The sequence below is a fragment of the Sinohyriopsis cumingii genome, chromosome 1, assembly GCF_028554795.1.
Source record: "Sinohyriopsis cumingii isolate HCF-2022 chromosome 1, ASM2855479v2, whole genome shotgun sequence".
Taxonomy (NCBI): domain Eukaryota; kingdom Metazoa; phylum Mollusca; class Bivalvia; order Unionida; family Unionidae; genus Sinohyriopsis; species Sinohyriopsis cumingii.
The window spans coordinates 139,616,129-139,639,311 of record NC_142961.1 but is presented as its reverse complement, the minus strand read 5'-3'; the positions used below and the strand labels follow the sequence as shown (position 1 = coordinate 139,639,311).

Below are 23,183 nucleotides of genomic sequence, written 5' to 3'. Positions count from 1 at the left end.
CTCCAAGTTTGTAATTTTAGACTGTTTCTAGTCTTTTAATAAATATAAAACTAAATGAATATCATCATCAAAGCAGACAACCAAACACTATTGTAAAGAGAAAGAACCAGCAAATTGATACTTTTTTCATTTATTTTAGATTTTATTGTAATGTTTGATTGACAAATTTCCTGATAATAAAAAATAATAATGATTTCGAATGTCTCATAGCGCCTGTAATTTACTACATGACGTCACACCACAGTTCGTAAATCGAAAATGGCTTCCAAAGTATGACGAAGTAGATGAGAGTACTGTTTTAGCTGCACAGCACACAACATACCATTGGACCTGGCTGGGTTTGCGAATTTTTCATTGGGATATACAAAAAATAATTATTTTAAGCCTTTTCAATTATAGTTTATGTCTAAAAATCCTTGATAAATCGATTATAGTTTCGATAGAAAACTCTGGAAAACAGCACTGTGATTGTGAAGCTACTACCTATTTCCGATAATAATATGAACCTTAAGGGGGCAAGGGCCAGTTTTTATGTACAAATTTAATGCCGCAATCATCGACCTAGTATAAAAAAAATCATAAAAAATCAAATACACAAGTGAGTTCAAAAGGTCCATATTTTTGGATACCTATATTAAAACGCAGCATAAGAATATTATCGACTTGACCAAAGAAGTCAATAGCAGTTCATAGCAGAAGAAGTTTATGCACCCCAACCCCAAATTTCTACCTGCAATTTTCATGTACGAATGTCATTTTTGACACAATGTGATGCTCACAGTGCAAACAAGTCATTTTCCTAGATGACAGTTCTGCAACACGGTGTGTGCTAAACAGGCTGATGCAACCGAAATTGTTGTCATCCAAGCAGTTTTTGAGATATTCTACTTGCCCCAAACCCATGTGTGTACTGCTATGGAAGGCTAGCTCTTCTTCCTAGCTGACTATTTGTATTTCACTATCAACATACAGGGGCTCCGAGTGGCCTAAAGCGCTCTCCATTATGGATCACTGCCATCTCTGTCTGCGTGGGTTTGAGTCTCGGATTTGGTCAATGTGGGTATGTGAGAAAGCTTGCCAGTAGCTTTTCATTGGTTGATGGTTCTTTCCAGGGTTTTCCTGGGTTCTTCCTCCACCATTAATACTGGCCACCATGTATAGCCTGTCATGTGCTGAAAAATGGCGTTACACCCCACAACAACAAACCATAGCCTTAAGTTAAGGAATTTGGCAGGGACCAATTTACAAAATTGGATCTTGCCACCTTAAAGCTATCTATCTATTCACACTTTCACTAGTTCCAAAAATAGTGATAGTTCGAGTGTAAATGGCAGTATAGTAATTAATCAGTCATTATTTATTATTAAATTAATAAACAGCTCTCAAGACCTGTAGTCCCACAATTAGTCCTTCATTGTAAGACATTGACCCTGATATCTATGTTTTGGGGGTCGAGGTCTTACTGGCTATATAACTGTGCTGTGTTATGTGTTCTAAAGTCGACTATTATGGAAACGATAAGTCAAATTTTCAGGAATATCTCACACACTTTTATAGCCAATATCCTAGTCCTACAATGTAAGACATAGCACATGTTTTTGTTTTAAGTGCTATGTCTTACTATCCAAATATAGGGCTTGTATAGCGTGCTCCGATGTCAACAACATCAGAGTGATTAGTCAAAGTTCCAGGAATATCTCACACATTTGGCAGCATATAAGGACACTAATCCACTAATTTAGGTGTAATTAATATACTTACTGCACTGTCATTATCCTGGCAGAATGAAAATATGACACTAGCAAATGGACACATTTTCATGTTCCGTTGACATACATTTGAATTTGTTGCAGTGTGATAGTAGTCGCGGTATGCCAAAGTATGTCTAAGTAGGTTCATGTGGTGGATATGATTCTTGAAGGAAACAAAACGTTTCTTTACAGTCCCAATAGGCATAATATATTTGTATTCATTTCGTTAAAAAATAATATTTAAACTTAACCCGATTTCAGCATTCCCAGCTTTCATCACTTTCCACCAACTGAAATGTAGGCCAACGAAACTTGAAAACAGGTCCATTTCTTTTGTGTGAATTTGAATTTATAAGAGAAGAGACATCAGGGGAAGTAAAGTCTGACAAAAACATAATTTTACTCTGTAGGAAAGCATCATTATTGTTTGCCAGTTGTGTTTGATATTTCTGATAATATGACTTTCGTTATACTGTTAGTCAACATTAAAACATGCTACACAGTGCCTTTAGTTAGGCAGTAAAACCCATCACCCCACCCCCCACCGCCCGAAACAAAATATCGGGTGATGTGTCTTACGTTGTACGACTACCCATATGCTAGTGTCATATTTTCATTCCGGCAGGATAAAGACAGCACAGTGTATATATTAATTACACATCAATTAGTGGAAGAGTGTCGATATAGGCTGCCAAGTGTGTGAGATATTCTGAAACTTTGACAACTCATTCTGATGTCAACCGATGTTGGAACACACTATACAAGGCCATTATTTGGGTAGTAAGACATAGCACTAAAACAAAAACAACATATGCTACATCTTACATTGTAGGACTACCCATATCCATGCTTTTCTACGAATTAAAGTCATAATGTTTTAGTTCGACTTTACTTACTCTGTCTTTTTTCTATAAAATTTAAATTCTCACACAAGCAAATTAACATGTTTTTAAGTTCTGTTGGCCTATTTTTCAGCCACCTGGAATGCGACAGAAGTGGGGAATGCTAAAATAGGATTAAATTGAAGTATGTTTCTTTAACAAAACAAATAAAAGTATAATAATTTCGAAGAAAGTGTTTAGATATCTTTGTTTTGCTCAAGATTCTTATCATCCTTTTAACCAACTTCAGTGTTCCAGGCTTCCATCGCGTTCCAGCCAACTGAAATGTAAGCCAGCGAACTTGAAAACATAAACATGAGCCATGGGTTTCAGAAAAACATTCAAAATTTCTTCTAAAATTGAGATGTTACGTTATTTTGCATGTGGTACTTCAGATAATATTAATAGTTTTTCCAAAGGTTATATTCAGATTGCAAAATCTCATGTTAGTCTTAAAATTTAATTCATGGAAACCTTTTGATTCTTGAAAAGAGCTGATGAATTTCTGAACTGTGAGTAAAGCCTCCACATTTTCTCAGAGGTAAAGCAAGGTTTCTTTAAGGAAAATTAACAGCTCAGTGATCTTATTTAAATCTAAACTGCCTGCAGAATGTTCTGTAAAAAAAATATTTTTACCAACCAAGCAAAAAGAAAAATATATTTTAAAAAATCTCAATTAGAGGAAGAAATGTTGAGGCCATATGTAACTTGTATCTACAGGGCACTGCTAGTGTAACTTCTGCCTTAAAAGGTGAGGATGTTCAGTACTGTACAGAAAAGACATAGCTGTGTCATTTCCAAATTTTAGGATGTCTTTGCAATTTTCCCATATTATTGTTTAAGTGCTCTAACTTGGCCTGTATTTACTTTACAGGTGAAGGTAATGCATAGGTAGCCAATGATGGGTGGTGAAGAGCAATCAACCTCGAAAACCCACGAGAGCACCGATCTTCATACCGCATTCAAAAGGTTACGGGTTGATCCTGATTGGTAAGCTTCTTCACAAGGCCATGCACATTTTTTTATAGAATTTAGTTCAGACAAAGAGACATTCTGATACAATATTGAGTAAAAAGAAATTTTTTGAGTGACCATCCTGTAATGATTTACAGACCTGTCAACTCTTACGATTTTGCTGTAAGTCTTATGAAAATTACCCTTAAAATACAGACTAATTGCATACAAGCAAAAACTACGGAAAATGATAGTTGCCCAAAAATCCGGATAATCGGTTCATCCTTCTTAGATGTGGATCCGAATTTCATGTTAGAGTTTGTGAAAAAAGTAAGGGAACCAGACTAATTTTACAGCAGCACCCTATACGCTTTAAACTGCACGTATTTGTTCATGCAAAGCATCTGCATGATCAAACTGTTGATTAAATTTTTTTTAAAATTGCGTCCAGAAAGCAATGCATGTTTAACACGGGGGGAAAAAAAGGCTTCTAAAAGTGTTAAAAATTAACACAGAAGAATAAAAAGGAGTATTCACATTCTTGTGAATAAAAGCTGGAAAGTACACAATTTCGTTTATTGGACATCATGTGCCAATTTGAGTATGTCTCGTGGCAGGAAATATAATTGCCCTCATCATGTGAAATAGAAAAAGAATTCCCAAGAATTATGTCAAGAGATAGCAACAAGCCATTGAGTTGCATAGAGTTCGGAACTAAAGTTTGTGCAACTGTACCAGTGGTAAATAAAGTCTACGCATACTTTACAAACTTTTCAGTTGAACATAATGTATATCGTCGCTGCATCAAACTTTTAATTACATTTTCCAGCTTTACAATTGTAGTTACTGATATTTTGTTACACCCTACATAAAACTGGTCAATCTTACAGAAAAAAATCAACTGCCTTACTGAGACAGACTTGTCAGGGTTGGCAGGTCTGATTTACAGTGCTTAATATTTGAAGATGCTGATATTCTGCGACAGCAACAGTTTCATTTTGTCATTTTATTATTTACCCTTCTGTCCATTCTTTAGCATGTTGTAATTGATATCTCAGTAACCATTGGTCATTCTGTTTTACCTGTTGTATGTATGATATCCAATGCAGTCGTATTCACTTTGAGGGTTTGATCATATTCACTTTGAAAGATGGGTAAATCATTATATATAGGTAGCCCTAATTGCATGCAGTACTACATCAGTTATGCTAATGGAAAGTGCTAGACATAAGGAAGATGATGACTGATTGGATGTGGAGGTGTTCAGTTGAACATATGAATCAACCCAAATTATTCCCTCTGATGAGTTACAATAGTAATGAAACCAGTCTGGGACAGGGGGTGACTAGAACACCAAAGCAGATGGGAAGGAATGCTTCCCCATCCAATCAGTCATCATCTTCATAGCAGCAGCACTGTTGTGTGGGTGTGTGATGGTGGGGGAGTAATCACATCAATAGTCCAGGTAATCAGGAGAGATAAAAGTTTAATCAACTAACATTAGGCCATGCTGGAACTTTGATGTACTGATGCGTGGGAACTTAGTAAGCTTATAAAATTATATATCAATTAAACCCATTGATACATAGCCACTGAAAGTGACCATGCATATACAATTACTCAGTACAATTTAACAAGGAAATTTCTCAGACACCATTTCACTTACAGCTGACTTGAATGATTTTTGGAGTTTACAAAATCATAAAAAGTAATAAGATAAGGTTTGGAACAAATATTAACAGTAGAAAATTCAGTTCAAGATAAAAAGCATATCAGCTGCTTGACTTTTAAGAAGCATCTACCATAAAATACAACTCTTGCAGAAGTCAAATCTGTCCCTCTAAGTCACACTCTTGTGCACTTAGATCAGAATGAATATCTGGATGAGATTCAAGCTACTGCTTCTTTCAGCATGACTAAGCAATTAATCCTAACATTTTAACTTACAAAATGATACCTCCAGAAAGAAGAGAAACAAGTGATACTGATGACTTTTAATATTCAGTGAAAACAAGAATTTCTGAGGTGAAATTATATTATCAAATGCCTAAAACTACCACGTAATTTTAAGCTTTTTCCCCTTTGTTAACTAAATCTAGAAATTTCAAGATATATGCATAACATTGAAACATTTCCTATTATCACCCAAGTGTGTGATATGAATCTCCGATGTCAACTTCAGTCGGGTCATGAAAGTAGAAACTAAGTCTGTGTGCTAAAACTTGCATTCTTCTCACTCAGAGTATGCCACATATAGCTCATCACAGTTTCCAAGGCCATTCACCATGATTTCTCTGTTCCTTTTGAGAATGCATGTTGAAATGTTATGCAGTTGTTTCTGTGTGTCTGTACTGAAATATGAATAATATTCATAAAATAGGGGTGCAAACCTGGACATGTTTAGAAAGAACAAGAAAATAGATTTTAGTCCTCTTTATATTCCCATATCTAGTAAGCTAAGTCCAAATTATGCTACTTGGTCATAATGTAAATAGTTCTAACATTGAGGAACAAAACACAGTTACCTCCCCTTCAAATGAGCATTACATACAACACTAAGGGGGCAGGGGCCAGTTTTTATGTACAAATTTAATACAGCAATCAGCGACCTAGTATAAAAAATCATAAAAAATCAAATACACAAGTGAGGTCAAAAAGGTTCATATTTTTAGATACCTATGTTAAAACAAAGCATAAGAATAGTATTCACTTGACCAGAGAAGTAAATGGCAGTTCATAGCAGAAGAAGTTTATGCACCCCAACCCCTATTTTATACATGCATTTTTCACATCCAAAGGCCATTTTTGACAGCATGTGGTGCTCACAGTGCAAATGCAAGCTCTTTCCCTGGATGAAAATTTTGAAAAACATTATCTACTAAATAGTTTGATGCAATTCAGAATAGCTGTCATCCAAGCCGTTTTTGAGATACTCTACTTGCCTTGAACCCACGTGTCTACTGGTATGGGAGGCAAGCTCTTCTTCCTAGCCGACTATTGGTATTTCACTATCAACATACTGCAGAGCAACTATGGAAGGTGTACATGCCTGACATCAATTTCAAGAACAACACAAGCCCGAAACACGTAGTTCACAAATATATCCATATCTATAAATAGTGAACAATAATAGCTGAAAAAGTCACACCAGAGCCTTAAATTAAGAAATTTGCCAGGGACCAATTTTTCGAAACTGGACCCTGCCACCTAAGTGATATCTGGAAAAAGGAAGGAAATATAATGAAGTTAATGCATAAAAATTACTTAAATACTTTTTAAAAAAAAGAAACCGATAAGTATAATAGATGTGGCTGACTGCACCAAAAAAAGTAGCAGTTCATCTTAATCGGGCAAGGGACAGTTTTGATGCACAAATTTAATAATGCATTCACCTGCCTAGTATAAAAATTCATTAAAAAAAATTCACAGGTGAGGAGGAAAAAAAAGGTCCATATTTTTGGATAGATGTAATAAAACAGAGCATAAGAATATTATTCACTTGACCAGAGAAGTCAGTGGCAGTTCATAGCAAACAAAGTTGATGCACTCCAACACCAAATTTATACCTGCATCTTTTACACCCAGAGGTCATTTTTGACATGATGTGATGTTCACAGTGCAAACACAAGCCCTTTTCCTAGGTGATAATTCTGCAAAACATTGTGAATGACACAGACTGACACAGTTGAAAATAGTTTTCATCCAAGCCGTTTTTGAGATATTCTACTTGCCTTGAACCCACATATTTACTGCTATGGGGGGGGGGATGCTAGCTCTTCCTAGCCGACTATTGGTATTTCACTATCTACATACTGTGTTGTAACTATGGATTGGTGTACATGCCTCACATCAGTTTCAAGAACAACATAAGCCCAATACACATACTTCACAAATATATCTCTCTCTTTGATTAGTAAACAATAATAGCTATTACACCGTAGCCTTAAGTTAAGGAATTTGATGGGCCAATTTACAAAACTATCTCCACCCCAGTGCTAGACATCACTATAAACTGCCACATTGCAGACATTGTAGAGCTATGACTGAAAAATTGTTAAAGCTATGTTAAAAATTCAGATCACACACACACACCCCATCTGTTTAGTCTACTTGAGGTCAGCAAAGAAATAAAGTATACCATATCCAGTTTTGACAATATCTTATTTGCCATTAGCTTTCTAGTTTTGACCACCTGTGACCTAAAACCTGTAAATATTATATAGTTGATGTAAGTTACATCATTAAAACCTGTCAATATTATATAGTTTATGTAAGGTTACATCATTACAACCTGTAAATATTATATAGTTTATGTAAGGTTACATCATTACAACCTGTCAGTATTATTTAGTTTATGTAAGGTTACATCATTACAGTTCACATAATCCATTAATACTAATCCTCTGACTCTAATATCAGAAAACGTTGCAGATGGGAATTTTGCTTAGCATTACACCACAGGCCAGTATAGAAGCTAACAACATTTTTTTATTCTTGCCAGCAGCTTCCCATGAGTTGACGATTCTTACCAGGGTTTTCACAGGTTCTTCCTTCACCAGTTATACTGGCCGCCATGTATAGCTATCATGTGCTGAAAATGGCATTCAGTCCAAAACAACATTTAGCTACTGTATCAAGCTTATGTAAGCAATTGATTTTAAAAAAAATATATTTTTAGAACTTTCCTTTTAACTGGCATCGTGTACTGTACTGTGGTACTGTTAAGTTTACTTACATACATACTGCTTCGGTGGTCTAGTGGTTAGAGCATCTGCCTTGGATGCAGGAGGTCGTGGGTTTGATCCCCGGCCGAGTCATACCAAAGACTTACAAAAATGGTACTAACAGCTGCCTCGTTTGGTGCTCAGCATCAAGAGGTTAGTGTTAGGACTGGTCAGCCTGGTGTCAGGATGTGTCTGGGTGGGACATCATGCTACATGTCTGCGGCATAATGCTCCAGTGCTAGACATTACTATAAACTGTCACACTGCAGACATCGTAGTAATATGATTGAAACATTGTTAAAGCTATGTTAAAAATCCAAATCACACACATACATTCAGACAGACAGATATCCATACATACCCTTTTTGATTATGATCCATTTAAGCTCTAGCTTATGACTGGTTTTTGTCTGAATGCATATCTTTGTGAATTAATTTTTTTACAGGAAATGTAATAGGTAACTAGATTGAACTGTAAAACCATGTCTAAAATTTAAAAATCCTGAAATTCATGTTTTTTCCTCCTCTCCCCCTCCACTTGTTTATACAAAACTGTATACAGACATCTTTGAAAATCATATGTCATAGAACTTAGTAGCATCATTCAAATATTTTCAACTAAACTACAAGGTCAAATTACCTGAAAGTTTCTCTACATTATTTCACAAATTGCATGGGGTTAATTACTGATAGTGTTAGGTAGTGAATTATAAATTATCGGTCATATGTTAACTGATTTAGCTACAATGTCTTGCCTGCTTGAAATATGTGCTCATTTTTATCTATTGGTGAACATCATATAAAGTTACAACATGTGTGTTGTAGTGTTTCATCTATTAAGACACCAAGGTTCGTTCATATATTTAATGATAATAGAGATGCTGCCAGGCCACTGGATTGTGGTTTCTCACAAAAATGATTGAGCATCAAAAAAATTTCTAAAACCTTATGGGGGGTATGATTGCACAAGATTTCTGTGGGTTAATGCAATTTTTAAGTACTCGGTGCACGATTTTGAAAGTTTTGGTTTTTAAAAGGTTGATATGGTTGTCTTTTTTTTTTTGTTGCCTTTTCTTCATAATCTTAAGTAATCAAATATATGAAGAATATTGTTTGAATATAAGTGCTTTTATGATGGAGATCTGTTGTAGTATTGCAGGAACCTTGGAAATATTCCAATTGAATTGTTTCCTGGAGCAGTATAGTAATATGTTGCATTGATCAGCAATTTAGGCAATGCCTAAAGCCTAACAACAGTGTGTCATGTTGAAACAAAAAGATAACTTGTCTTTGGGAAAGTTAGCAAGATGGAAAGATCAGTTATTAATGACAAAACTAAGGAAGAATGAAATATTGGTGGTTTGCTGCTAACAGAGCATGTCATAGAAAGCTGTGATGCAGAAATAACCACAAAACAAAATTCACACTACTCCAAGGAATAGGGTTACAAAAGACCTTTGAAATTCTATTACTGTAGAAAGAAAATAACAGAATATGTGTGAAAGAAAACTAAAGAAATTAAAAACATATATATTAATATTTATATATGATTTTTCCCGCTGATAACTTACTATATTAATAGAGTTTAAAAAGCATGGGGGCTAACATCTGAAACAGTAAATAAACTGAAGACTATACATGTATGTGTGTGTGTGTGGTCCAGTAAACTAGGTTCTGTTTGCAATGACTTTTTAAAGGAGAGTAACAAGAAATGAAGAATATTACCACAGTAAAGTATGAAGATACTTTATATATTAAATAAGTGATACAAAATCATTAAATGCTTATTTTAAATTAGGTGTCTCTGCACCATATAATAATGTTGTCACTCATCAGCAACCATTTGGCATAATTTTCCTCCTTCCGTCCCCCAATGATTCTGGACATAGGTGTGGGTGACCACCCTCTCTTAAGAAAATTTTAAAAAATTGGCAGCAGCACTTGGTATGGTTGGCACTTTTGTATTAATTCACTTGTGAAACTAATTCCGCAGCTCATCATCTTTTTGACAAAACAGTTAGCTGCAAATTTATGCTTCTCATTCTGTATATAAAAAGAACAACATCCATTAACAAAGTGTTGATGTTTCTTGTGAATATAAATTTAAAAGCATGAAGGGCAACACTTACGTTTTGTGGACATCATTTGTCGATCTGAGTTAGTCTCGTGCCATTGCCACATGAAATCAAATTTTTTTAAGGATTACATCTAGTTGAGAAATGTCAAGAAGCCATTGAGCTCCATAGGGTTTGGAACTGCAGTTTGTGAAACTGCTGTAGGTAATTAAGGTTCAAGTATACTTTTAAAACTTTTTAGAGGGCGCTTACCAGTTATTATGAACTTTTGAGAGAGTGACATAGGTAAGGTGAAGTTGTTTGCATTTGTAAGATGCACAATGGAGATAATGTTGGCATACCTCTATGTTACTTTTATGTAATGTGGCTGACATTTCTTTGGATACTGTACTTGTGGAAATTGTACATGATCTAAGCACACGGTACAACAAAATGGATGCTCCCCTGTGCTTGACAAATTAACCAGAATTAATCAAAAGTACACTAACTTTAGCAGTTATTAAAATAGGGAAAACGAATTTTGCTGAAGTAGACAGTAGCATTTACTGAAAGTGCAATGAACCAAGTATAAAATATCTGAAAAGTGACAAAAGTTATGGGCTCTTTTTTCTACAATTTACCTCTGAAGTCCAGGAAGTGAAAATGACCATGCGGAGCTAGCAGTTTTTTTAAACGAGCACATCTTAAGTGAGCCCAAGCTGTATACTCTAGAACCCATAGTACACCCATCAATCATATATCAAAATAAAGGGAATTAAGAGTTCTTTTAACAGCACCTAAGATATACAAAGTCTTTATTATATAGCCAGTATAACCAGTGAAGAAATCATGGGAAATTCTTTTGCCTTAAAATTCTAACCCTATGCAAAATACGAAACTGTAGAGCGCCACCTTAGTTGAACACAATGTTTACTCTCGCTGCATCAGTCTTGAATTATGCTTTGGGCCTTGTACATGCATGTTTTCTAGCAAGACAATATCAGTACATGATATTTTGTTACACCTTACTGAAAACTGGTCTAACCCTGGAAAAAATTGACTTTCTTACGAAAAGGACATATTAGTATTGTCAGGTCTCAATTGGATCAGTCTGGTGTCAGGTCTCTATTGGATCGGTCTGGTGTCAGGTCTATTGGATCAGTCTGGTGTCAGGTCTCTATTGGATCAGTCTGGTGTCAGGTCTCTATTGGATCAGTCTGGTTTGGTTACATTGGGTAAGGAACTTTATTACAGTTGTCTTTGTACTAAATAACCTACTTGTATTGCTGTGGCATAAAATCCAACAGGTAATAAAATAGTGTGGATTCACATTGATTAAATCTCACAGATCTAATCCTCACTTCCACTGTGAGAAAATAAATGGCTTGTTTACCTTGATGGCAGTATAAAGAGTTAATATAATTTGGCTTTTTGTCTCCCACATTAATGGTAAGAAAAGGGTCTCACTTTTCTATGGCACATGCAGGGTCATTAGTGTCATCAGTGTTAAGATGCTGTTTTAAAGTTTTTGAAAGACATATCTTCTACATTGTCAAGTCTGTTCAGCAGTGTTCTGCAGAAGACTTGCAAAACAATGCCTTCTGTAGAACACTTTTTTTAGTTTTAAGTCCGAATGGTTTACTCATTTTGTGCATTCATGCAACATATCTAATTTTTCATTGGTTTTTTATGTGTTGTTTCAGGAATGGTAGAAATTTAGTAGCTAATGCTCAGAACATCTCTCTGAAAGAACTTTGGTCTAGGTAAGTAGTCTGGGATGGAATTTATTTTTATATCTCTTTTACTGACTTTTTTCTGATCATGGTCATTATCAGGGAAAAAATGGCATGATGTTACACTCCAAATATCCAGGCATCAATCACATGTGCAATTCAGTGGTGACTCATAGAGAAAATTTAGCATTGTCTGAAATTAGTGTTTGCTGAAAGAAAAAATAAAAGAACTGAAGCTCTACAGAGTGTTAGTAGAACCAGTGTAATTTAGATCTGCCACATTGAAATGCCGTTGTAAGTGAAATGTAAACATGGAATTTCCTTTTGTTAAAGTAGACACCATCTCACCTGTATTAGCTAATGCAAGAAACATTATGCCCTCCTGCCCCTTATGTCTGCACTATAATGACCATTTTACTAATACATTACCATCAGCAAAAGAGTTATGTGTGACTTTTTTAACTAAATGGAAAATCTTTGAATTGGTGCCATTGTCAAAAAAATGGAATCAAAATACCTCTTGTCTGAGTCTTTAGTACCTTAAGCATATGACCACACATTTCCTAAAATTAAATTCCATTGACCCCCAAAATCTTGACCGCTGTGATCTTCCTCCTGGTGTGCTTTCTCGAAAAATATGCCTACTACTTTTCTTGTCAATGGCTGTCCATCAGCGTCTATGTTGGCGCTACCAATGACTACAGTCACTGAAGGCAGTGGCTAAAATCAGAAGGCATTGGCTAAAATCACTGAAAGAAGTGGCTAAAATCAGAAGGCAATAGCAAAAGTTACTAAAGGAAATGACTAAAGTCATTAATGGCAATGGCTAAAGTCATTAAAGGCAATAGCTAATGTCATTAAAGGAAATGGCTAAAGTCATTAAAGACTGGTTAATGTCATTAAAGGAAATGGCTAAAGTCATTAAAGGCAATAGCTAATGTCATTAAAGGCAATGGCTAAAGTCATTAAAGACTGGTTAATGTCATTAAAGGCAATGGCTAAAGTCATTAAAGACAATGGCTAGTGTCACTAAAGACAATGGCTAAAGTTGCTAAAGACAATGGCTTATGTCATTAAAGACATTGGCTAGAGTTATTAAAGATGATAAAAACTTTAAGAAGGTAATTAATGTCCATTTTAAAATTTTGTTTGGCAGGGAAGATATCAAAACTTGTAATTGACTGAGCTGCAGTGTAAAATCTTTTATGGCTGCTGTTGCAACTTATTTTTGAGGTTAAATATTCACAGTTTGTATATTTAAAAAATCATTGATTTATTAATGTTAAAAGAAACATAATTCAGAAAGAGATTCATATTTATTATAATAAATGCTAAAGCTAAATGAGAGCAAGTTCTGGTACATAAAATTCTATGGTGCAGCTCTTTTCAGGTGAACCAAATATTCAGACATTGTTAATGTTTTCATGAGATGCTTGAGCACGTGATAAAACATAAGCATAGCAGGAAAATACTGTATATTATAATACAGTCCAGACAACAAAGTTAGGGTGACAAAGATTATTTCCTATTTTTTAGTACTATTATTATTGCACTGTGTATTTTTATATTCCTTTGTCCCCTTGAATTGTTGTGTCCCCCCCTCCCCAGATTTAGGGGATGGGGACAGTGTTCCCTATGCTTGGGATCATAAGTGCAATACTGACCTTCTTCATGTATTGTAAATAAGATACTAATAATACAATGGAAAGGCAAAATATTTGATTTATGAATGAATTTATACAAAAAACTCATTTATGAGTGAGGTTTATGGTCATTATTTATGCTCTTACCTTATGAAATAAGTTTTATTATCAGACTCATCCCTCAAAAATTGTTCAGTTGACTTCTTGTCCTGCAGAGCAATTGATATTTGCTTGTATTACGTTAGTTTTAGTTGTCATACACTGAACACAATGTTGACCTTCTTAAAATGCCACTCATCCAGTCAGATGAACATATTCAAAAAAAGCAACTTGCCCTTCCTCAGCCATCACTTGTACATGAGTGGACAAGCGGAATTTTTGTCCCTGGAAACTATTTATTTTGTAAGTAATGTCAACAAGATGTAAAGGTTTCAGAGATAGTTGGCTTGTGTTCTTACTGTTACATTGTAATGGTAAACTGTTAAGTTATGTAATCCAGGTGAGTGATATCGGGTAAGCACTGGCCTCTTATTAAATAATAATAACAAGTATTTAATAGTGCTAATATACTTTTGTTCCTGTCAATTTAGAGATGCAGCAGATGTCAAGAAAGATGCCACAAGTGATACGGGAAAATCAAAAACAAGGAGTCCATCGACATCCCGAGTGGAACCTTATCCACAGGACTTTGTTTACTCGATGCAAAAGCTGAACTTTCACTCAGAAACCTGTCAGAGTAAAACCTGCCACTGTGGAGAATTGCGTCTCAAATCCAAAGTAAAACAAAAATTTAACTATGCTCATTGTTCTGTATCATCCAAGCCAGTTATCAGGGAGGCAAGATTAAAGATTCATCATTCGGAGAAAGATTGTAAACAAGTTATCAGAGCAGCCAAGCTCAAGCTTCATAAACTTGGCAAAAGGCCTGTAAAAAAAGAGAAAGCAATTCTTAACCCCACACGAATTCCTGGACTTCCTAGCAATATTGAAAGTTTACCAGTGTTTGGTTCTGCAATAAAATTAAATTCACGCGGTGTTTTGGGGTTTGCCGATGTAGATTCAGAATCGGCTAAAAGGAAAGCATCCACTGACAATACACCCACATATTCATTTAAGGATTTCCAAACTCAAAATCTGAAGAAAGGTAAAGATTTTCTGACAAGTGATTCTGGAGAAAGAAAAAGTGTCAGCTTGTCAGATGAAGTTTCACCAGCAAGAGAACAAACATCACTGTCTAAACAGGAGTCCTTATACAGTGTTGAACAGTCGTGCTCGCAACAGGCTCGGTTGGAAGAAACGAGTGTTAATGAACTAGCCTGCTATTTTGAGGAGTTTGTACATATTCCCAAAAAGATGTCAACAATGGCAGAAATGATGTATACATGATAGTACCTGCTTTACTCCTTTTTTAATAGGCTAGTTCTATCATGCAATCATTGTCTTCATTGGCATTTGATGAAATGTGTTTCAGTTATGAGCTTTATGTACACCTGATATAAAATCTGCTTATATTTTGTTCCCTACTTTTCACCAAAAAAGGTTGAGAATAGATTTTGATTGTCTATCCATCCTTTTCATCCATCCATCATTCCATCTGTCACAGTCATTTCTGCACCATATCTCCCTTATAACTGGATTTCAGTCAGACTTGTTGTGCAGCTTGATATTAAGGAGGTCTTAACTGAGTTCATTTGTCTGCTTTTTCTGTGTCCTCACTTAGAGGAGTTATATCCCTTGAATATCAGACACAAAATTGAACTAAACCATGGTCTAACTAATACCAAGCAGCACATCAAATTTGGTTGAAATCAAGAAAAAAATTTAGGGATTTATTGTGTGGGAAAGATGATAGTTAGCAAACAGCCAAGTGCATGTTAATGTCAAGCAGTACACTTGATTTTTTTGAAATCAAGGAATATTCAAGAGATTTATTTTTCATGAAATTTAATGGTTGGCATTGTCTTCGTGCACAAGAAATCCCTTGATTATTGTCAACTAAATCTGGTGTGCTGCTATGCTCGGCATTAATGAGGCTTGGAAGAGTTTCATTGTCAATGTTCTGCATCATTGTTTAGCAGAGTTATGGCCCCTGGATATCAGACCTACCTACTGTCATTTGTGTACAATTACTCCCTTATATATATGTGGGTTTAGACCAAATTTGGTTTGATTCTCATGAGACCTTGGTTGTTCCATTGTCAGGGGTCTGCGTTGTTACTACTGTTACAGTTTATGATTGTCAAATCCATCAGCTTTCATTTCTACATGATAACACCTATTCTTAGTATTGGATATTGACCAAATTTTATAGACAGCTTGATGTTGATGAGGCCAGTGAGTGGCTGTCATTAACTTGTTAAAAGTAATGTTTGATCACTACTGTTGAACCAGTCACCAATTATAAAATTTCATCTGTAATTTTAACACTATTAATAACTGTAAAAAAGTCGGGATAATTCTGATGTTGCAGATTTCCCATTACAGCTGAATTTCGTAATATGATAACTTGAAATGCCTAAGAAGACAGGATGTCTGGTCTTTTTAGGGATGAGACCAAAATGTTGGACTTCTTTCTCATGCCAGATTAGGGTGAAGTGTCTGTAACACAGAAGTGAGTTAAGTGCCAAGAAAAAATTAATTTTAATTATCATGCAGGCTTTCTCTTTCTACTGAAAACAATGACTGATGGTTGATTCAATTGTCCTGGCTAGTATTTAGCCTAAAAATGTCCATGGAGATGCTCTCCACTTTTGTTTGGTCAGCAAAAACATGTAATTTTATTGATTTACTCATTGGGTTACATTTGCATTTTCTTGTAAGTAATGAGATGCTTGCAGCTTTAAATGGCCATTAAGTTAGCGTATAGGTACACAACCTTTTTATGGTGTCCTTCTTTGAAGCTAATAAACACTGGATCTCATGTTTACTGTCCCTGAGGCATTATTTGGGCATATGAGTCAAGCATGGGAAGAGGCACTGATTTGAGATGAGGTGAGGTCAGTTTTGCTTTCTGTACATATTGGTGCAAAATAAATAACGTAATTTCGGACACCAGTGACTTGATCTGAATCGCATTCAGTTGCCGTGAGAAACGTCTTTATGGTGCAAAATTATTAGCTCAGGCCCACTTTTGTTTACTTGTGGTTCTCCGCTGAAAGAAATTAGATCAATTTAGCTACCTCCTTTAGTTTACATTGCATTTTTGTTGCATATTTGCCTCTGAGAGAGACATTTCAGATTGTATGCATTGATTTGTGTTGGATTGAGGGTAAACGAGTTTGGATAAATTTGTGTAGTTTATCATTGTTTCTTTGTTTTCCAAGCCTTTTTTCTTTTGATTTTTAATAAATGGATCATATCTAATCACATTGCCTGTGATAACAGGCTTGTTATTTGGTGGTGTAAAAAAAATTAAACACAGGAGGTTTTGTGAATTTCTTAGGTCACAGTATCTTGCAGAAGGAGACTTTCAGAAACTGATAACTAATCTAACTACTAGACTGAAAATTATATATGTTTCTGGAGAATTTTATTTTTTTTTTTTTTCACTGCTTGCAGAAATTTTTCTTCTTTTTCTCCTGTTTTTGAAGGTCCAGAATAAAAATTCATCCTTGAGTTTGATATTTAGTATCTCAAATACATCTCTACCACTTTTGTTAACTGGAAACAAACTATACTGTATTTTACACTACTTAACAGCAAGTCATATAAAACTATATTATTTTACACTAAATAACAATAAACCAGATAACTACACTGTATTTTACACTACATAACAAACCAGATAAATTGTTCTGTATTGACACAATTGGCAAGTAATGCTTTTCAGTTATACATAGTGTTTAAAGTAAAGAATTTTTTTTCTTCTAAACATAATTTCGTAATTGTTGATCTTTCACAGCAGTTTGGATTTGACTCAAGAAAGATATTACCAGAATTTGTTGTACATCAGGATCAACACTGATAGGTAAAACAAAATTTTAAAAAGGGTCAATAGTTAATTTTCTTGCCTGTCATAAAAAACGATAATTTTCCAGAGCCTGTGGATAACTTTTGAAGGACTTGATGGGTAAAAATACCCCCCTGCAATGTTTACAGTATTGGCCCATTTTTTTAATATTTATTTTTTTTGTTATTTAATATTTGAAGGTCTTCCTGGAATTAACACAGATTTGATGTGAGCCTTGATATTTAGAAGAACATAAAGTCAAGTTTTATTTTCACCTTTCACTGACTGCATTGGACTGATTTATGGAACCTCTTGGACTAATAAGCTTGTCTTTGCTTCCAGAAATAAGGATATCTTCTAACTGAAACTTGTGACTTTCATCGGTGCCAGGCGTCTGTTTTGTATAGGCACATTTATTGTCTTTTCTTTTAAGGCATCATTTTACATTTTACAAGAGTGTTATTATTTATATCGAGGCAGCAATAGCCAATTATTTGAAAATGTGTGTGTGTAGTTTATGTTTGTAGTTTTTAAAAGCTTCTCTTCATGACATTATCCATTTTCTGAATTCTGGTTTTGACTTTGTGAACATGGATCCAACCAGCCTAACAGCCAGTTCAGAACAATAAGAAATTTGTCTCGTAGACTTTTGAACTGTATGGTTGCAAACAAGTATTATTTCCATATATCCTGTGTTTTTGTCTATTATCTGTATATATATTTTCATTGGATGTAAACTGTTTTTGTTTTCAATCATTTGAGTTTTCATAATACATCAGTAATCTGTTGCATAACACGAATTTCTGTTGTTTTTATGGCCTATAGTTAAAAAATACATTAACAAGACATAATATCACAGGGTCTTAGGAATTATTGAATTAGATGGCAGAAGAGCATTCTACCAGAAAAAGAACTTAGGCCAGTTTCAGTTCTGCAGTTTTGAAAAGGAACTTAAACATGAAATAGTAAACTTTAGATTTTCCCATTTCCTGCATACAAGTCATTAAAGATTAGTCTCCTGTATGCATATTTGTATGTGCCTGTCTTAAGTTGAGCATTTATGTTATTGCGTTGACCATCTGTCTGTCACTATTTGTCTAGTCCAACTTCAGAGAGAGTTTGGATGAAATTTCACCAAAATTATAATGACCATAGGATGACAATTCCAGTGGTGGCCTGTTAGCACAGAAAGGATGATGCAGGAAAACAGTTTGCGAAATTCAAATTTTTTTTCATTTTTCTATCTAAAACTTGAGCAACTTCCATGCAGTATCACTTGTCTAATAACGATGTTTGGCACTACTTGTCATTGACCAGAAAATCAGATGTAATGGTCTGTCATCCAGTGTCACTAAGTACAAGTATCGCACCTTCTCCTAAACTAGTCAGATGATTGCCATGAATCTCTACAGACACAATCTATTCATCCCAGGGTCTAGTTGGCCCTAATGAAAAAGGTTCCCCTCAAATAATCCAATACATCCACCATGCTATCTTGTCACAACTACTCCTGAACATATGGTCATGTAGTCTTTTCACTTACAGACACAATCTATTATGTTGTTGATCATGAATGAAAATGTGCCAATCAGACTTCCAAAATGGTTGCTGGATTTAAAATCTTGTTATTGCTACTTGTCATGGACACACTGCATATCGAAATGGGATTTGCACTAAATGATGCCATTTTGACATGCAGTATGGCTTTCATGGTGGACATTTTAAAAATCTTGTTATTGCTACCTGTCATGGACAGACTGCTTATCAAAATGGGGTTTGCACTAAATGATGCCAGTCAGACTTGTAATATGACTTTCATTGTGGACATCTTGAAAATCTTGTTATTGCTACTTGTCATGGACACACTGCATATCAAAATGGGATTTGCACTAAATGATGCCAGTCTAACATGCAGTATGGCTTTCATGGTGGACATCTTGATAATCTTGTTTTTGCTACTTATCCTGAGCAAATAAAATGTAACATTCAACATGGCAACCGTGGTTATTTTGAAAATCATGTTACTGCCACTCTTCCAAACAGATGGCCATGTGTGTTGTGACCGAACAGTGTGTTCTAAATGAAAATTGTGCTGATTTGACATTCAGTATGGCTAGCATACTGGCCAGCTTTATTATCTTTAAATTGTCACTACTTCATCAAAACAGATGGCCATAGCAAAATGGGGTTTTCATTCAAAGACTTGTAATAATGTTTAGTTGGTCTTGAATAAAAATGGTGCCCATCTGTTGTCCAACATGGCCAATAGGGTAGTTATCTTAAACATCATGTTAGCACAATTTCTTCAGAATGAATGGTCATGTAGACACAGGTTGTTCACTTCAAGACACTTTGTGCTGTGTAGTTATCATGATTGAAAACGGTGCCCATCAGACCTCTGACATGTTGGTTGCCATTCTGGCTATCTTGAAAATTTTGTTTTGTGAATGCTACATATCAGATGGCCATATTGACATGGGGTTTTCACTAAATGACTTTTGAGGATATTTAGTTGCTCTTGAATGAATAATTAGACCTTCAGCTTAATTGCAGCTCACTACTTGCTGTTGGTCCTAAACGAAAATTGTACCAATATGATCTCAATTTGACAAATATTTTAAGATCTACTACTCTATACCAGATGGCCTTACCAAAATTTTTTGTATAAAAAAACTATATGGTTATTCCTGTTTTAAAAATATGCTGATTTAGCCTATTAAATGAGAGTCTCAATGGCCATCCATAAAATCATTGCATGGCTATTTCTCTTGATCATCATATGAACTAGGGATTATCGTATGAACTAGGGATTTTCACCATATCGATATAAAGTTGGTTCTGAATGACAATAGTGCTCATCGGGACCTCCAGCATGGCACCAAAGTGGCCATTTAAAAGATTTTGTTATCACTAATCCTGTTGTATGTATGTGGCATTGACATCAGGTTTTTTCACTAAAACACTATTTGCAGTACTGGTTCTGTATCAAAGTTTTACAGATCTGACCACCAGTGTATTGACAGTTTTGTGTAGGAGTTTTAAAAACAAGACCTCTTTGACCTTGGGGTCAAATCATGGGTAATTGCTTGCATTTTTGTAGTGGTTCCAGGTGGCCAAGTGGTCTAAAGCGCTTATCTTTGCCGATCACTGCTATCTCACCTCTGTCTGTATGGGTTCAGGTTTTAGGCTTAGCCAATGCGGATATGTGAGAAAGCTGCCAGAGTTCCCATGAGTCAGTGGTTCTTTACAGGATTTTCCCCTGATTTTTCCTCTTCTAGTTATACTGGCCATGTATAACTTCCTGCGCTGAAAATTACATTAAACCCAAAACACCACCAACAGCATTTTTGTACTTAATTGTGCTTATGAGCATAATACCTTGGACATGTACACAAGTGAATTTTGACTAAACTTTGTTTTTAGATGTATTCCAATGAACAAGTTGATAGCACTGAGTAAAGAACCTTTGACCTAAAAATCAAAATTAGAATGAATTTTGATACATTAAAGAATACCTTGAATAATTCCGTTGTTATTTTCCTTCCCAAAATGTATTACTTTGTAAATGGCTTTTATAGCTTGACGCTGTCTGAGACAAGTTTGGTATAATCTTTTTTATTATATGCTCATTTATTTCTCTTTTTACATTGTCAGAATCATTCAGTATTTTACAATATTGCACACCTTCATATTGCATTCATGTGAGTAAAGGAACTACTTTCTATTGTAAACAAACGGTGGCAGACGCCATCACTTTTGATTTGTAAACAAATCGTGTACACTCACGTAGTAGGCGCTTTACATTTTGGTTGATGAAATTTGTTTCTGAATGAAGTAAAACAAATGTTTCGTGGACTGCCACATACCAACTGCTTTGGCACATTCTGCGTTAACTTTTTTGATACATTGTTTCGGATTTAGGCTAGCTATACAGTAGACACCAGAAAGGATCCTTACAAAAAACATACAAGTGACAAGGCATAAACTGTCTTCTTTAAATGGTAAAAAGAATGGCAAAAAAAACATCCTGAATTTCCTCAAAATGTACTTTTTAGGTTCTGCAAATCCGAATTACATGAGCCATGTTATAGGTTCTCAATCTTGATACACATTTCGAAATTGTACTGTAATTTCGAATATAAGTGCAATTACATCTTCCTTAATGCACTTGAAATGAAATAAGCATTAAATTCCATAGCGTCTTTTTGATAATTGCAATTGAAAGACTTCATATTTTTCCCACATTATGATTTCAGACATTCAATGACAGAAACACATTTGCCGATGTCAACACGCTTCTCCCTCACTTCTTCAATCCGATGTATTTCATGTGGAATTGTCACATATAAATCCAATCCATAATCACGAAATTTCTTAGAATCTACAAAAATACCAAAATCTATTCATTCCAGACAAAATCGTCATTTTCTTTCAAAATTTGTATGTCTAGCGCGCGACTAAGTTCAAATTTATGTGGGCGGAGTTATGTGCATGATAATAATAATAAGGGCGATCAGACTCAGAAAGGTAGTTTTCGCATACTACGTGGATACCTTTTTAAAACTGAAACAAGAAGACCGCGGCTATCCTTCCTGGTGCCACACTCCCGAAAACCAAAAGAAATTCAAAGAGAAATACTGGGAGCAGGAAGGCATCGCTTTAGACCACGTGGAGAAAAACGAAGGAAGGCGATCGTTTTGCTAAAGTGATATTGAATTGCTTGTGGGGCAGAATGGCACAATGGCCGTGGATACCCAAGACGGAATCTTTGACAGAACCTTCCCGCTACTTACAGATTATTCATTACAAAACCAAGTACATGAAACACGTGGACGTTCTTCGTGAAGACTTGATCCTGGTCAATTACGAGGAATAAATGGACTTTGTACAAGCCGACGAATTTGGAAATGTAATCATTGCGGCTTACGTGACAGCCCACGCTCGCTTAAAATTGAACGAAACTTTAGAACTGTTTGGAGATCTTGTCCTGTATTTTGACACAGACAGTTGCATCTACATCGATCGTCTGGGTCAACGTCACCCTGACATCGAAGGAGACCGTTTAGGAGCCTGGACGGACGAGCACCCCGACTACAAGGTTCTAAGTTTTGCTAGTGGCGGTCCTAATCATTACGGCTACGAATACCGGGGCCCACAAGGAAAAGTGCACACGGAGTGTAAAGCGAAAGGATTGACTCAGTGATCGCAACAGTCAAATGGTGAACTCTGGGGTATTGAAAGAAGCCTTGCAGTCTGGACAGGATGAAAACTTTAAAGTGACCACCTACGTTTACGCACATACCAAATCGTCAGTCGACCCTTGGAAAAAGTCTACCAAATCGTATACCAGAAGAGAGTTCAACTTCCCAACAACTTCACTTTACCATACGGTCACATCGATATTGGTCAGCATATAAAAAGGGACAACGTCCAAGACCGTAAGTTCCTTGTAACTACCAACGTCAATAGAGAAAGATGAATCCTTTCAAACAGC

General features: G+C 35.5%; 1 protein-coding gene across 1 annotated transcript; it reads left to right on the top strand.

Moving 5' to 3' along the window:
• Positions 1-231: 231 nt before the first annotated feature.
• On the top strand, positions 232-21,213 carry LOC149808006 (uncharacterized). The gene is made up of 4 exons (XM_089972386.1): positions 232-338; positions 3,507-3,622; positions 12,068-12,127; positions 14,331-21,213. The coding sequence occupies exons 2-4, from the start codon at positions 3,531-3,533 to the stop codon at positions 15,124-15,126; spliced, it is 948 nt and encodes a 315-aa protein (XP_089828512.1). The 5' UTR covers positions 232-338; positions 3,507-3,530; the 3' UTR covers positions 15,127-21,213.
• Positions 21,214-23,183: the final 1,970 nt, after the last annotated feature.